At 48.7% G+C, this 16,581-nt stretch overlaps 1 protein-coding gene across 1 annotated transcript in view; it reads left to right on the plus strand.

The window, feature by feature from the left end:
• Nucleotides 1-16,581, plus strand: part of RBCK1 (RANBP2-type and C3HC4-type zinc finger containing 1) — a 105,926-nt gene that overhangs the window by 32,982 nt on the left and 56,363 nt on the right. The window contains exons 6-8 of the mRNA XM_082258795.1: nt 3,327-3,594; nt 4,822-4,904; nt 8,691-8,864. Of these exons, the coding sequence (XP_082114921.1) occupies nt 3,327-3,594; nt 4,822-4,904; nt 8,691-8,864 (525 nt within the window). The remainder of the gene's footprint in view (nt 1-3,326; nt 3,595-4,821; nt 4,905-8,690; nt 8,865-16,581) is intronic.

Here is a 16,581-nt window from a genome sequence, read left to right on the forward strand (position 1 = left end):
CAGAAAAATTTTCAGCACTGTCGCACTTTGAATGACAATTGCGCGGTCGTGCAACACTGCAATTGTGAAATTTTTTATAATTTTTTTTGTCCACACAAATCGTTTTTCTCTTAAAAAAAAAAAATGAAAATTTAGCAAATAATCTTTATTAAAACATGTAGGCCAGAATGTATTCTGCTACATTACTTTGAAACAAGCCCACATCGGTGTTTATGGTTTAGTCTGTAGGAAAGTAATAGCGTCCACGAACTATGGGATGTATCTGAAAACAGTGGCGGCCCGTCTATTGGGGGCGCCGCCGCCCCTATCCATGCCTATCCGTCCCTTTAATCTACATGCAGGGCACCGGACGCATGAATTCCAATGGGGTATTTTTTTTGTTTTTGAAGCACGTATTTAGAGCCAGAGGCTCTAATAGGCTTCAAAAAAGGGTACTGCGCCCTGAGCCCACCCAGTTGTGTGACACAGATTCTCCTCCTGGCCAATCAGGAAGCGGGTCCTGTGTCCCATTTCCCGATTGGCCGAAAGGAGATGCCATGCTATTGGCCGAGGAGGGAGTAGACACAGGGGAAGCCTGACCCACAGAGGAGACTGAGGGGGAAGCCGCTGCCTGCCTTCCACATGGTCGGTCCAGGGTGAGTTAGACGGCGACCCGGGGGGAGGGGGGGCATCTGATGCCCCCCCCCCCCCGGCCCATGGAGCACCAGCCGCCACTGTCTGAAAATCAATGTACTGACAGCCAATTTCATTTCTTTAGCCCCTAAAATGCAAGGACAGACAAGATATGTCAAACTGGTGGCCCTCCAGCTGTTGCAGAACTACAAATCCCATCATGCCTCTGCCTATGGAAGTCATATTTGTAACTGCAAAGCCTCATGGGATTTGTAGTTCCTCAACAGCTGGAGGGCCGCCAGTTTGACACCTGTGGATGGAAAGCAGACCGTTTAAGGTATTTAGTAAGAGGCATGGCAAGTTCTTAAAAAGTTTTTTTTTTTTTTTTTTTTTGGTCACAATTTTTTTGGAAAGTGAAAAAATTAAAAAAAAAAAAATTTCACAATTTTTTTATTTATCTTTTACATACTGTCACCAGTGCAGTACAGCGTCATATAACTGGTGCGGTGGCGGTGATCAGGGAGACTGACTGCTGTCAGCATGTAAAAGAAAAAAATAATAATTTTTATTACGTTTTTTTTTTTTTTTTTTATTACATTCTGTGACCAGAACAATACAGTGTTACCATAGTAACACGTTCTATTCTGCAGAGGTGATCAGGTTTTTCAGGTTATTTTTTTTTTTTTTTATACACACTGATTGCTTATAACAGTGAATCTCATAACAGTGAATAAACAACCATTTTTTTCTTAATGAAATCAATTCATTCAGTGTTTAGCTGTGATTGGTCACAGCTAATCACATGGTACAGATGGGTTGTGATTGGCCCGCTCTGTACCATGTGATCACAACTGGTCAGTCTGTACCAATTGGTCACAACTAATCATGGTACAGATGGGCTGTGATTGGCCCGGTCTGTACCATGTGATCACAACTGGTCAGTCTGTACCAATTGGTCACAACTAATCATGGTACAGATGGGTTGTGATTGGCCCTGTCTGTACCATGTGATCACAACTGGTCAGTCTGTACCAATTGGTCACAACTAATCATGGTACAGATGGGTTGTGATTGGCCCGGTCTGTACCATGTGATCACAACTGGTCAGTCTGTACCAATTGGTCACAACTAATCATGATACAGATGGATTGTGATTGTCCTGGTCTGTAGCATGTGATCACAACTGGTCAGTCTGTTCCAATTGGTCACAACTAATCATGGTACAGATGGGTTGTGATTGGCCCGGTCTGTACCATGTGATCACAACTGGTCAGTCTGTTCCAATTAGTCACAACTAATCATGGTACAGATGTGTTGTGATTGTCCCTGTCTGTACCATGTGATCGCTGTGACCAATCACAGAGGTCAACTCAATAGTATGCGATAAATGGCAATGGTATCAATGGAATCCTTCCGTTGTGTACAATTCATTTGATCTGCTGTGATTGGTCACCGTGATCACATGGTACTGTCAGTGGGCTGGTATAGTGATCTGTCACCTGGACACAGCGAGTTACATGTCGCGCCGGAGTGCGGCTCCTTCTGGGAAGGACATCATATGTCTTAGTCCCAGAACGGGCTACACTGGGGTGCGATCTGTCACCCGCCTTCTAAAGGGAAAGTATAGAGGTGTCATTTGCTGACGTCTTTGTTGAATTTCCCCCGGCTGTCATGCTGATCCAGTGGCTTTCAGTACTTTTCTTGGTCTCAGACCTGGATAAGGTTTGTGTATTAGGAGTTCTCAATGCATTCTGACTGATCTGAGGATTTGTTCTAAGTCACTGTGTCAAAGCATTGAAGCCAGAGACAGCCGTGCAGATAACGATTTTCAGATGGACATTGGTGAAGCCCCTTTATTTCTCTTAGTAATAGGTTGTCTATGAACCGGATTTCCAAACTGACCGTAAAGAAAAAGAAATGAGAGGGACTGTACTGTGGGCAGAGTTATCTCTGCGGGGAGCCGGAATGCTCTCAGTCCCAGCACCTGGCATTGTATGAGAGACTGTACTGTGGGCGGAGTTATCTCTGCGGGGAGCCGGAATGCTCTCAGTCCCAGCACCTGGCATTGTATGAGAGACTGTACTGTGGGCGGAGTTATCTCTGTGGGGCGCCGGAATGCTCTGTGTCAGCACCTGGAATTAAATGAGAGAGATTGTACTGTGGGCGGAGTTATCTCTGTGGGGCGCCGGAATGCTCTGTGTCAGCACCTGGAATTAAATGAGAGAGATTGTACTGTGGGCGGAGTTATCTCTGCGGAGCGTCGGAATGCTCTGTCTCAGCACCTGGCATTAAATGAGAGACTGTACTGTGGGCGGAGTTATCTCTGCCCTCAGTACAAGCAAAATATCAGCAATGTTGGGGGTTTTTATTGTGGTCATTGATACCAATAGTTTAACTTCAGGAGAAAAAAGTGAGGTCAGTGACTGTCTGTACTGCATGGTAGGGGCGTCTGATCACAAGACTGTCTGAACAGAGCTACTAATTCAGCAGATCTCATCTGTGTTTCAGTTGTATTTAAATGTGTGCCTGAGAAGAGAATGTATTTTCAGGAAGTTATGTTTAACATCTCTGTAACATTTTACTATCATTTTTGATGTTTCTCATTTTTACATACTTGCTGTTTCATATTTTTAAGCTAGTGCTTCGTGTTTGTGAATGCTTCTACTGGTGTCTATTAGGCAGCGTAGTCAGCATCCCCTCTGCTGCCTTTTCAGATTTTCAAGGATTATCAGTTTCACCCCAGTATTCAGCGCTGGATCATTGGCCAATGCCTGTGCTCCGATGATCGGACGGTCATGTCCTATGGTATTCGGAGAGATGGAGACACAGCGTTCCTCTACCTGCTGGGCGCTAAGCAGGCAAAGCTGACACCACAAGACTTGTACAGCAGCAACTATCCAGGGCCATCGCACTTGGTGGCTTCGGGCCTGGAGGAACAACGTCACTCCAAAACCCTCCCCAGCCGGCCCACTCCAAAGCCAGGTGACTGTTTATTATGGTCTTTAATGCTCAATATTTGTATTATTGTCTTTATTTGTATTCTTTTATTTACTATATATATATATATATATATATATATATATATATATATATATATATATATATATATATATATATATATATATATATATATATATAATAATGAAAAGAATGAAAATAAAAAAATATATATGTTATATATGGCTGTACAGAGAACACTGAGCCAGTCACATCAGTCTCTGCACCAGAGGAGCTTACACTCTAATGTCCTCCCACAGTCACATCATTCTCTGTACCAGAGGAGCTTACACTCTAATGTCCCCCCACAGTCACATCATTCTCTGTACCAGAGGAGCTTACACTCTAATGTCCCCCCACAGTCACATCAGTCTCTGTACCAGAGGAGCTTACACTCTAATGCCCCCCACAGTCACATCAGTCTCTGTACCAGAGGAGCTTACTTTCTAATGTCCCCCCGCAGTCACACACTGTTATTCTACATTTTTATAGCTCTGACATATACCGCAGTGCTGTACAGAGAACACTAAGCCAGTCACATCAGTCTCTGTACCAGAGGAGCTTACACTCTAATGTCCCCCCACAGTCACACACTATTATTATTATTCTACATTTATATAGCTCTGACATATACCGCAGTGCTGTACAGAGAACACTGAGCCAATCACATCAGTCTCTGTACCAGAGGAGCTTACACTCTATTGTCTCCCCACAGTCACACACTATTATTATATTATATATTTATATAGCTCTGACATATACCGCAGCGCTGCCAGTCACATCAATCTCTATACCAGAGGAGCTTACACTCTTATGTCCCCTCACAATCACACACTATTATTATTATTATTAGAGTTATACATTTAAATAGCTCTGACATATACCGACTCTATAGACTTTTGTAGGGGAAGGAAGGTGGGGTATCAGTTCCCTGTGAGAGGGGACGTTGCTTATTGGAAATGAGAAGTGATAGTATGAAGATCATTGGCCGCTTTGAACAGTGCAGATACCATTGGAGACAATAAGGAAGTAGTGTAAGGTTTCAGAATTCCCCGATCTGCTTGTACCGTCCTGTGTCTGTCTCAAAAAACCTGTTTTTCCTGCCTGGCTTGGTGTTAGGCCGAAGACTGAGCCTCGTAGTGTCGGAAAGTCATGTGACGTGAATATCCTTTCCCGGATCCCAGTTTAATTTGGAGTATTTTTGTTTTCTAGTCTCCAACGCCTTCAGGCCAGAGAACATGGATACAGGGGGCCTTCCGAATCTCTGCCGTAATACACCACCTTCACCTGTTCAGGTATGCCTGTGTGTGTCACTTGTCCAGGTGTGCCTGTGTGTGTCACTTGTCCAGGTGTGCCTGTGTGTCACTTGTCCAGGTGTGCCTGTGTGTCACTTGTCCAGGTGTGCCTGTGTGTCACTTGTCCAGGTGTGCCTGTGTGTCACTTGTCCAGGTGTGCCTGTGTGTCACTTGTCCAGGTGTGCCTGTGTGTCACTTGTCCAGGTGTGCCTGTGTGTCACTTGTCCAGGTGTGCCTGTGTGTCACTTGTCCAGGTGTGCCTGTGTGTCCACCTGTCCAGGTATGCCTGTGTGTCCACCTGTCCAGGTATGCCTGTGTGTGTGTGTATATTGTCCAGGTATGCCTGTGTGTGTCACCTGTCCAGGTATGCCTGTGTGTGTGTGTATATTGTCCAGGTATGCCTGTGTGTGTGTGTGTGTGTGTGTGTGTGTATATTGTCCAGGTATGCCTGTGTGAGTTTATCTTGTCTGTCCAGGTATGCCTGTGTGTGTCCACCTGTCCAGGTATGCCTGTGTGTGTCCACCTGTCCAGGTATGCCTGTGTGTGTCCACCTGTCCAGGTATGCCTGTGTGTTTGTCTACCTGTCCAGGTATGCCTGTGTGTGTGTGTGTGTGTATTGTCCAGGTATGCCTGTGTGTGTCACCTGTCCAGGTATGCCTGTGTGTGTGTGTGTGTGTGTGTGTGTGTGTGTATATTGTCCAGGTATGCCTGTGTGTGTCACCTGTCCAGGTATGCCTGTGTGTTTGTCCACCTGTCCAGGTATGCCTGTGTGTGTGTGTGTGTATATTGTCCAGGTATGCCTGTGTGTGTCACCTGTCCAGGTTGTGTGTGTGTGTGTGTCACCTGTCCAGGTATGCCTGTGTGAGTTTATATTGTCTGTTCATGTGCGTTTTTATTGCACTGACACTAGTGCAGGGGGTTATTGGCATCCGCGTGCACTAGTGCAGGGGGTTACTGGCTTCAGCGGGCACTAGTGCAGGGGGTTACTGGCTTCAGCGGGCACTAGTGCAGGGGGTTACTGGCTTCAGCGGGCACTAGTGCAGGGGGTAATTGGCGTCCGCTGACACTAGTGCAGGGGGTAATTGGCGTCCGCTGACACTAGTGCAGGGGGTAATTGGCGTCCGCTGACACTAGTGCAGGGGGTAATTGGCGTCCGCTGACACTAGTGCAGGGGGTTATTGGCATCCGCGTGCACTAGTGCAGGGGGTTATTGGCATCCGCGTGCACTAGTGCAGGGGGTTATTGGCATCCGCGTGCACTAGTGCAGGGGGTTATTGGCATCCGCGTGCACTAGTGCAGGGGGTTACTGGCTTCCGCGGGCACTAGTGCAGGGGGTAATTGGCGTCCGCTGACACTAGTGCAGGGGGTAATTGGCGTCCGCTGACACTAGTGCAGGGGGTAATTGGCGTCCGCTGACACTAGTGCAGGGGGTAATTGGCGTCCGCTGACACTAGTGCAGGGGGTAATTGGCGTCCGCTGACACTAGTGCAGGGGGTAATTGGCGTCCGCTGACACTAGTGCAGGGGGTAATTGGCGTCCGCTGACACTAGTGCAGGGGGTTATTGGCGTCCGCTGGCACTACTCCAGGGGGTTACTGGCGTCCGCTGGTACTAGTCCAGGGGGTTACTGGCGTCCGCTGGCACTAGTGCTGGGGGTTACTGGCGTCCGCGGGCACTAGTGCAGGGGGTTATTATTGCAGGCATTAGGGATGCACCGAATAATCGGCGGCCGAACATTATTCGGCCGAAAATAGAAAAAATTACACTTTCGGTGTTCGGCCGAATAAGTCAAAAGGCCGAATAATTTTGTGCCGAATAATAGGGCTGAACGATAGTCGATATGATATTGACTATCGTTCTGTGGCCGTAGGCGATATTCATATCGCAGAGGTCACGATATTTACAGGGGGAAGGGACTCGGAGGAGGACTCACAGACTTCCGTGTTAGGCAGGGGAAGCCGGGACACTTCAGCGGTGAGCATACATACATTACTCACTCGTGCACTGCAGCCCGCCCCACACATTCAGTGAGTCTTACTCTCCTCCCTAGTTTTTTCAATGGCACATTCAGGAAGCCAATCACGCCGCGATTAGCTGCACAGCGAACCAATCACGCGTGCCTGCACACCTGATTGGTTCCGCTGTGCCGCTACTCACGGCGTGATTGGCTTCCTGAATGTGCCATTGAAAAAACTAGGGAGGAGAGTAAGACTCACTGAATGTGTGGGGGCGGGCTGCAGTGCACGAGTGAGTGATGTATGTATGCGGCTGTGCTCCTTTCCAGGCTACTACTAGTCCACCTCCAGCCTCCTACTACCACCACTATGAGAGACTGTCTGTCACTGTATAATCTGATCGAGTCCACACTGACACTGACTGACTGTCACTGAGTAATTGATGTTACCACATTAACCCTGACCTGCCCAGTGCCCTGTATCTGCAATTAAAATTTACAAGGCTGCCTGCATGCTTCCTGATTTCCATTCCCAGCATCCTTCCCAATCCCTACAGTGTCACTAACATTAACCCTATGGTACAAGGCTGCAGTGTGCACTGAATCCCATTCCCTACAGTAACATTTAGGGAGAGAGAGAGAGACATGAGAGGACAAGAGAGAGAGAGAGACACGAGAGGACAAGAGAGAGGACAAAAAATTGGCAAAATAAATGGAAAAAATGCAAAACCCCGCGTTCGGTATTTGGCCTTCGGCCTTCGGCCAAACATTTTATTATTATTCGGCTTCGGCTTCGGCCAAGAATTTCATTTCGGTGCATCCCTAGCAGGCATATGTGCATATTGGGCAGCCAGTGTATTTTCAGTGCGCTATCCTACACGCAACATTTGCGGAAAATAAGCTCAAGCACCTTTTTTGGGCTTTGCACATTTTTTGAATCCTGTTTTTGGGGTTCCATTGACCATACAAGGCACAGCAAGTGCAACGCATGGATTTTGGGCATTTAATGAGCATGCAAAATTGTGCAAATTTTCTTCCTTTCTTTCACTAGGGTGAATGCAGACTAAGAGTTTAATGAATGGTCCAGCGCAAGACAGACCACCAGAACTCCGCCCACTGCGCACTTTACTCCTATAGAACTTATTTGTAGAATTTTGTAGAGCACAAAGACTTCACCAATAAGCGCAATTCAAGTGAAGTTCATTAGGGGTGTGGTCTCTCTTCCCTTGGACCATTCGTTAAACTCTTTAAGGCTTTTAACTTGGGGTGTGGCTTCCTTTTCCTTTTACTAGCCAATCAGACGGGTTGTATGTTTTTTTTTTTTTTTTTTTTTTTTTTTTTCACCTCTGTGATTGGTTCACAAGTTGTAAACATGAACTGTGATCAGCCAGCACACACCTTCATTTCCCAATGGGAGGAGGACTGCTCCTGATCGTGTCTATCTGACACATAGATGCAGCGGGTCACGTTTGGTCTTATTTTCTTAAGGGAGAAATTAAGGGAAACTTTTTTTTTTTCAAATATGTTGGCCCTTTGTATAGTAATGCGTGCATGACAGAGTATTTGTCAGTCAAACTATCACATGACTGACAAATGGCCTGGGCAGAACGGGGTGTAACAATCAGGCATTGCTGTGGCTAGGACAGGGAGTGTGTTCCTGGCAGGTAAAAATAGATGAAAAAGAAAACGAATGCAGCCACCACATTTAAGCACTTAAAAGCTAAAATATGACATTTTTGTTTTTGGATTTAGATACATTTGGAATTTTTTTTTGTTTTTGTTTTTGAAGATCAGTTTTAATTTACATACTAACCCATTCATTCTTTTGTTCAGGCCGGCTGGTCATGCCCCGCCTGCACGTTCATCAACGTACCTACCCGCCCGGGCTGCGAGATCTGCAGTTCAGACCGCCCGGCGGACTACATGGTTCCTGATTGGTACAAACCGGACGAGTCGGAGCGGCGGAGGTTACAGCAGGAGAACGATGGGCTGCAGCAGTACAAGAAGGTAGGAGTTCTCACCTCACATCTTATACTGAAAATGTGGCTTCTGTGATCGGGGCATGAAAAGGATTTTATAACTGCACATTTAAGGGTAACTCAGAGCATGGAGAGGTCAGAGCCCCTGTCAGGTTTTTATTGTCATCTGTGTTCCTATTGAGGAAAACCCCACACACTTCCTGTAAGTACCGGAAATCTCCATATCCAGTTCCGCTCCAGAGCAATTTTGTTTTCGCATACATAAAAAATCCAAATTTTTGTCAAAATTACATAAACCCCCCCACACCATTATATATTTTATGAAAGCCGAGGCCCTGTAGAATAAAAAGGTGATAGTTGCAAATTTTTGTTTCACGTGATATTTATACAACTGTTTATTAAAGCGGAGTTCCGGCCACGAAAATGTATTTTCAATAAAAATCCCCCTGGGACAGTCAGGGCTAGTACATTCCACAATGGATAACCTCTGAACTGTCCCGGGTCCCACTTAACCTTTTAGAAGAAATACTTGCCTTGAAAATTTCTTCTCCTGCGCTGCCATCTTGGATGTGGGCAGCTGAAGCCAGCGCGATCCTCTTCTGCGTCCTCTTCCGTGTCCTCTTCTCCCACCGGCCCCGCTTGTCACTTCCGGTGCGGGCGTGTCATCCCTCCACAGCTTCTGGGCATGCCCAGAAGCTGTTTAGCGGGGAATGAGGTGCCCACACCAGAAGTGACGAGCGGGGCCGGTGCAGGCGCATTGATTCCTGGGAGCGATTGACGTTCAGCTCCCAGGAATCAATGCAAAGAGGAAGTGACGGCGCGGGCCGTGCGGCCGAGGGAGGAAGTGGAAGAAAGGTGAGTATATTTTCTTCAACAACAAGGTAAGTAAACAAAAAAAAAAAAAATCTTAACTATCCATTTGTTTTTCAGGTGACCAAAAGCAAGCGCATGGCCCAAAATCGATTTATGTCGATTTTTGTGGCCGGAACTCCGCTTTAAATGCAGATTTTCCCAGAAAAAAATATAATGAAATTAATTTTGTTGCGTAATCACGCCATATAATACCAATTTTTGGTTAAAATATAAAAGATGAGCTTGCATCGAGTAAATAGATATCAAACATTCCATGTTTTTATAATTGCGTGCGCCCGCGATATCGCCAAAAACCATGGTACCCAAAGCGCTCTAAAAGCCGTTACAGCTCGTCAATTTAGGCCCTTTTCACACATGGGCGACTTGTCTTGTGACTGCAAAGTCTTATGACATGATTCCCAGCGAGTACTGTTCATATCTGTTCGACTTCCAAGTGTCAGCGACTTCAAAAGTAGTCCCTTCACTACTTTGGTCTGACTTTGATGCTACTTAAGGTCCGTAGACCTCAAGATTACACAGGCTTTGATTTAAGTCGCATCAAAGTCACACGACTTTCAGGTCGCACAAGTGTGAAAGGGGCCTTGTAGTTAACTAGGAGCTCTTGTGCTAGAATTATTCTCAGTCTTGAGGTAGACAGGCGATATGTCACGTGTGGTGCGACCGCGGTTTAAATACACGTACGTACCCTGGGCGTGCCTTTTTGTTTGCGCAGGTGTGCGGGGCAGTGGGGGTTTTGGCAAATTTTTAAATTTTTAATATATTTTATTTTACTTTTTTTTTTTTTTTTAATAACATTTTTGCTATTACAATGGGTTAATCCCTCCAGGCCCAAAAGGTTTACCCCCATTCATGACCAGGCCATTTTTTACGATGCGGCACTGCGTTCTTTTAACTGACAATTGCCCAGACGTGTGACGCTGTACCCAAATAAAATTGCGGTTTCAAAACCATTTAAAAAAAAAAGAATAATAAAAAAATATATAATATATATATATAATATATATATATTTTTTTTTTTTTTCCTGTTAGGAAGCTCACACTGAGATATTTCCCGGTCCGCTGCTGCACGGATCGGGAAATGTCTCAGTGCCTGTGATGAGCAGTGTGCAGGATCGGGCACGTGGAAACTCGAACACGCCGAAGCCCATCTCTAGCGATTTGTGCTGAAAAAAAAAGTACTGTCACGGTAATGACGACACTGGCAGGGAAAGGGTTAATATCGGGCGATCAAAGGGTTAACTGTGCTCCTAGTGAGTGATCACAGTGTGGGGGAGGTGCATAACTGAAAGGAAGACCGAGATCCGTGTTTTCTGCTTAGCATAGAGGGGCCTCAAGGGTGGTCCCTGACATCCCTCAATCATCGCACATAATATTTAGTGTATGTAATGCTTTGGAAAGCTGTCAGACTGCAGACACACTGCAGGACGCGGACACAGATACTGCAGACACAGGATGCAGGAGGTGGTGAGAGACTGCAGACACAGGATGCAGGAGGTGGTGAGAGACTGCAGACACAGGATGCAGGAGGTGGTGAGAGACTGCAGACACAGGATGCAGGAGGTGGTGAGAGACTGCAGACACAGGATGCAGGAGGTGGTGAGAGACTGCAGACACAGGATGCAGGAGGTGGTGAGAGACTGCAGACACAGGATGCAGGAGGTGGTGAAAGACTGCAGACACAGGATGCAGGAGGTGGTGAGAGACTGCAGACACAGGATGCAGGAGGTGGTCAAGAGACTGCAGATGCAGGAGGTGGTGAGAGACTGCAGACACAGGATGCGGGAGGTGGTGAGAGACTGCAGACACAGGATGCGGGAGGTGGTGAGAGACTGCAGACACAGGATGCGGGAGGTGGTGAGAGACTGCAGACACAGGATGCGGGAGGTGGTCAGGGACTGCAGACGCAGGATGCAGGAGGTGGTGAGAGACTGTACAGACACAGGATGCAGGAGGTGGTGAGAGACTGCACAGACACAGGATGCAGGAGGTGGTGAGAGACTGCAGACACAGGATGCAGGAGGTGGTCAGAGACTGCAGACACAGGATGCGGGAGGTGGTCAGAGACTGCAGACACAGGATGCGGGAGGTGGTGAGAGACTGCACAGACACAGGATGCGGGAGATGGTGAGAGACTGCAGACACAGGATGCAGGAGGTGGTCAAGAGACTGCAGACACAGGATGCGGGAGGTGGTCAGAGACTGCAGACACAGGATGCGGGAGGTGGTCAGAGACTGCAGACACAGGATGCGGGAGGTGGTCAGAGACTGCAGACACAGGATGCGGGAGGTGGTGAGAGACTGCAGACACAGGATGCGGGAGGTGGTCAGGGACTGCAGACGCAGGAGGTGGTGAGAGACTGCAGACACAGGATGCAGGAGGTGGTCAAGAGACTGCAGATACAGGAGGTGGTCAGAGACTGCAGACACAGGATGCGGGAGGTGGTGAGAGACTGCAGACACAGGATGCGGGAGGTGGTCAGGGACTGCAGACGCAGGAGGTGGTGAGAGACTGCAGACACAGGATGCGGGAGGTGGTCAGAGACTGCAGATACAGGAGGTGGTCAGAGACTGCAGACACAGGATGCGGGAGGTGGTGAGAGACTGCAGACACAGGATGCGGGAGGTGGTGAGAGACTGCAGACACAGGATGCGGGAGGTGGTGAGAGACTGCACAGACACAGGATGCAGGAGGTGCTGAGAGACTGCACAGACACAGGATGCAGGAGGTGGTGAGAGACTGTACAGACACAAGATGCAGGAGGTGGTGAGAGACTGTACAGACACAGGATGCAGGAGGTGGTGAGAGACTGCAGACGCAGGATGCAGGAGGTGGTGAGAGACTGCAGACACAGGATGCGGGAGGTGGTGAGAGACTGCAGACACAGGATGCGGGAGGTGGTCAGGGACTGCAGACGCAGGAGGTGGTGAGAGACTGCAGACACAGGATGCAGGAGGTGGTCAAGAGACTGCAGATACAGGAGGTGGTCAGAGACTGCAGACACAGGATGCGGGAGGTGGTGAGAGACTGCAGACACAGGATGCGGGAGGTGGTCAGGGACTGCAGACGCAGGAGGTGGTGAGAGACTGCAGACACAGGATGCGGGAGGTGGTCAGAGACTGCAGATACAGGAGGTGGTCAGAGACTGCAGACACAGGATGCGGGAGGTGGTGAGAGACTGCAGACACAGGATGCGGGAGGTGGTGAGAGACTGCAGACACAGGATGCGGGAGGTGGTGAGAGACTGCACAGACACAGGATGCAGGAGGTGCTGAGAGACTGCACAGACACAGGATGCAGGAGGTGGTGAGAGACTGTACAGACACAAGATGCAGGAGGTGGTGAGAGACTGTACAGACACAGGATGCAGGAGGTGGTGAGAGACTGCAGACGCAGGATGCAGGAGGTGGTGAGAGACTGCAGACGCAGGATGCAGGAGGTGGTAAGAGACTGCAGACACAGGATGCAGGAGGTGGTCAAGAGACTGCAGATGCGGGAGGTGGTCAGAGACTGCAGATGCAGGAGGTGGTCAGAGACTGCAGACACAGGATACAGGAGGTGGTGAAAGACTGCAGACACAGGATGCGGGAGGTGGTCAGGGACTGCAGACGCAGGATGCAAGAGGTGGTGAGAGACTGCAGACGCAGGATGCAGGAGGTGGTGAGAGACTGCAGACGCAGGATGCAGGAGGTGGTGAGAGACTGCAGACGCAGGATGTGGTCAAGAGACTGCAGATGCAGGATGCGGGAGGTGGTCAGAGACTGCAGATGCAGGATGCGGGAGGTGGTCAGAGACTGCAGACGCAGGATGCGGGAGGTGGTGAGAGACTGCAGACGCAGGATGTGGTCAAGAGACTGCAGACGCAGGATGCGGGAGGTGGTGAGAGACTGCAGACGCAGGATGTGGGAGGTGGTGAGAGACTGCAGACGCAGGATGCGGGAGGTGGTGAGAGACTGCAGAGGCAGGATGCAGGAGGTGGTGAGAGACTGCAGACGCAGGATGCAGGAGGTGGTGAGAGACTGCAGACGCAGGATGTGGTCAAGAGACTGCAGATGCAGGATGCGGGAGGTGGTCAGAGACTGCAGACGCAGGATGCGGGAGGTGGTGAGAGACTGCAGACGCAGGATGTGGTCAAGAGACTGCAGACGCAGGATGCGGGAGGTGGTGAGAGACTGCAGACGCAGGATGCGGGAGGTGGTGAGAGACTGCAGACGCAGGATGCGGGAGGTGGTGAGAGACTGCAGACGCAGGATGCGGGAGGTGGTGAGAGACTGCAGACGCAGGATGCGGGAGGTGGTGAGAGACTGCAGACGCAGGATGCGGGAGGTGGTGAGAGACTGCAGACGCAGGATGCGGGAGGTGGTGAGAGACTGCAGACGCAGGATGTGGTCAAGAGACTGCAGATGCAGGATGCGGGAGGTGGTGAGAGACTGCAGACGCAGGATGCGGGAGGTGGTGAGAGACTGCAGACGCAGGATGCGGGAGGTGGTGAGAGACTGCAGACGCAGGATTCGGGAGGTGGTCAGAGACTGCAGACGCAGGATGCAGGAGGTGGTCAGAGACTGCAGACACAGGATGCAGGAGGTGGTCAGAGACTGCAGACACAGGATGCAGGAGATGGTGAGAGACTGCAGACGCAGGATGCAGGAGGTGGTCAGAGACTGCAGACACAGGATGCAGGAGGTGGTCAGAGACTGCAGACACAGGATGCGGGAGGTGGTCAGAGACTGCAGATACAGGATGCGGGAGGTGGTCAGAGACTGCAGACACAGGATGCGGGAGGTGGTCAGAGACTGCAGACACAGGATGCGGGAGGTGGTCAGAGACTGCAGACACAGGATGCGGGAGGTGGTCAGAGACTGCAGACACAGGATGCAGGAGGTGGTGAGAGACTGCAGATGCAGGAGGTGGTGGGAGACTGCAGACGCAGGATGCGGGAGGTGGTCAGAGACTGCAGACACAGGATGTAGGAGGCGGTCAGAGGCTGTGAACCTAGGAAATCCCTTGGGCTGCAGATTGGGATTGTAGATGTTGTTTTTTATATCTTTAAGCCTGGATACTTTGCTTCCTTTTTAGATAATTTTTTTTTTACTCGCAGATTAAATCGTTCTTGTTTTGGGAAGTGATATTATTTTTTTTTGACGAAGTTCTTCTCTTCTTTCTTTTTTTTGTGTTTAAATCTTCCAGGAAAAAGGAAGTAGAGAAGACAAGTCCTCTTCCCAGCACAAGTCGAAAGAGGGATCTCTATCTAGCGAGTTCGTCATCATATCTGCATAAACCGTGCTCTTCTAACCCTGGAGGCTGAGCAAGATGCTAAGGGGAGCTTCTTCCTGCGCGGCGCCCCCCTCTGGCCCGTCTGCATTCTACCGCTGGAAAAAACTCTTCAATCTCGTCTTCCGGGAACTGACACTCTAGACGGCCTCTAGCTGTTGTCCTTGAACGGGATTTGTGGTTACAATGAAGAACACCTTAATTTGCTTTTAGATATTTTGTGTAGTAGACATCTGCTGGTTAAAATGGGTATTGCAGATTGACTGTACAAAATGAATTGTTCTCTGTGATGCAGCTTCTTAAAGGGCTGTCATTTTTTTTTCGGGGGTGGGGGGGCTATTTGGGTATTAACTAAGGTGTCGATAAAGAACAAAAACAATGGTACATTTTACCGGGATTATGATACCAGATATTAGTTGAGGGTAGACTCTGGACACAACGCTGTATCCCGCCATCTGTAATGCTGATTTTGAGATTATCTTACCGGCTCCCAATGATGGCTCGGTCACAGTACTGGTGGCCCTGCCAGCACAACACAGTGATACTGGTGGACGCATAAAGCTCACCGCCATGCTTCCATATGCAGGTTAAGGCAAAAATAACCCAAAACACATTTAGGTTGGGGGGTTGTTAGAACATCCGTCAGGTTAGAACATCCGTCAGGTTAGAACATCCGTCAGGTAAGAACATCCGTCAGGTAAGAACATCCGTCAGGTAAGAACATCCGTCAGGTTTTTATTGCTCTTTCTGTCCCAGTGATGCCTGCAGCCTCTTATTTTTTTCACTGTTCAGTGGCCACTGGGATAGGAAGTCATGGGGTATGACATCACTATACTTCTGAAAGAAAAAATTGGGAGCAGTAGTTGTCAACTGGGCGCCCTCCAATGAACATCTGTGGTATTGCAGCAGCTCTTGACTAAACTGGAGGTGGGGGGGTAGTATACGGTCAGAGGGGTGAAGCCGCTCCATACTACATACTAGGTTATTAAGCAGATAGAGGGTTTCCCAGAACCCTCACTTTATATTATGAGGAGAAATGATCAAAAAACATTTTATTCTCTTCTGCATGGGTTACGAAATCAAAAGCTATATATTCCTAAAGTTGGTTTTTGCATGTTAAGGTATGAGACACCCCCCCCCCCCCCAATATACTTTGTGTAATTAAAACTCAACATATCTGTGCCCAGATTTTTCATCCTCTGTTCTTTCTGCTTTTTACAGTGATCCACATTTTAATGCTTGTAGTTCCTCAGAAGGTGCAAACGCAGATTATCTGCTTCTCTGTTTAATAGGCCACTCTAACCACAACAAGGATTTCAGAAAAGTTCCTTATCCCTCAGAGACTCTGTCTGTGCTGAGTTCCTCGATCCGCACCCAGTGTGCCCATTATGAGGGGTTCCCGCCATCCCTGTGCTGAGTTTCTGGGTCTGTACACCTGCTGTGCCCATTATGAGGGTTTCTCACCATCCCTGTGCGGAGTTCCCGGGTCTGTACACCTACTGTGCCCATTATGAAGGGTTCCACCATCCCTGTGCTGAGTTCCTGTGTCTTTACACCTGCTGTGCCCATTATGAGGGGTTCCCACCATCTCTGTGCTGAAGTT

The sequence above is a fragment of the Pelophylax lessonae genome, assembly GCF_965119305.1.
Source record: "Pelophylax lessonae genome assembly, chromosome: 5".
In the NCBI taxonomy this organism is placed as follows: domain Eukaryota; kingdom Metazoa; phylum Chordata; class Amphibia; order Anura; family Ranidae; genus Pelophylax; species Pelophylax lessonae.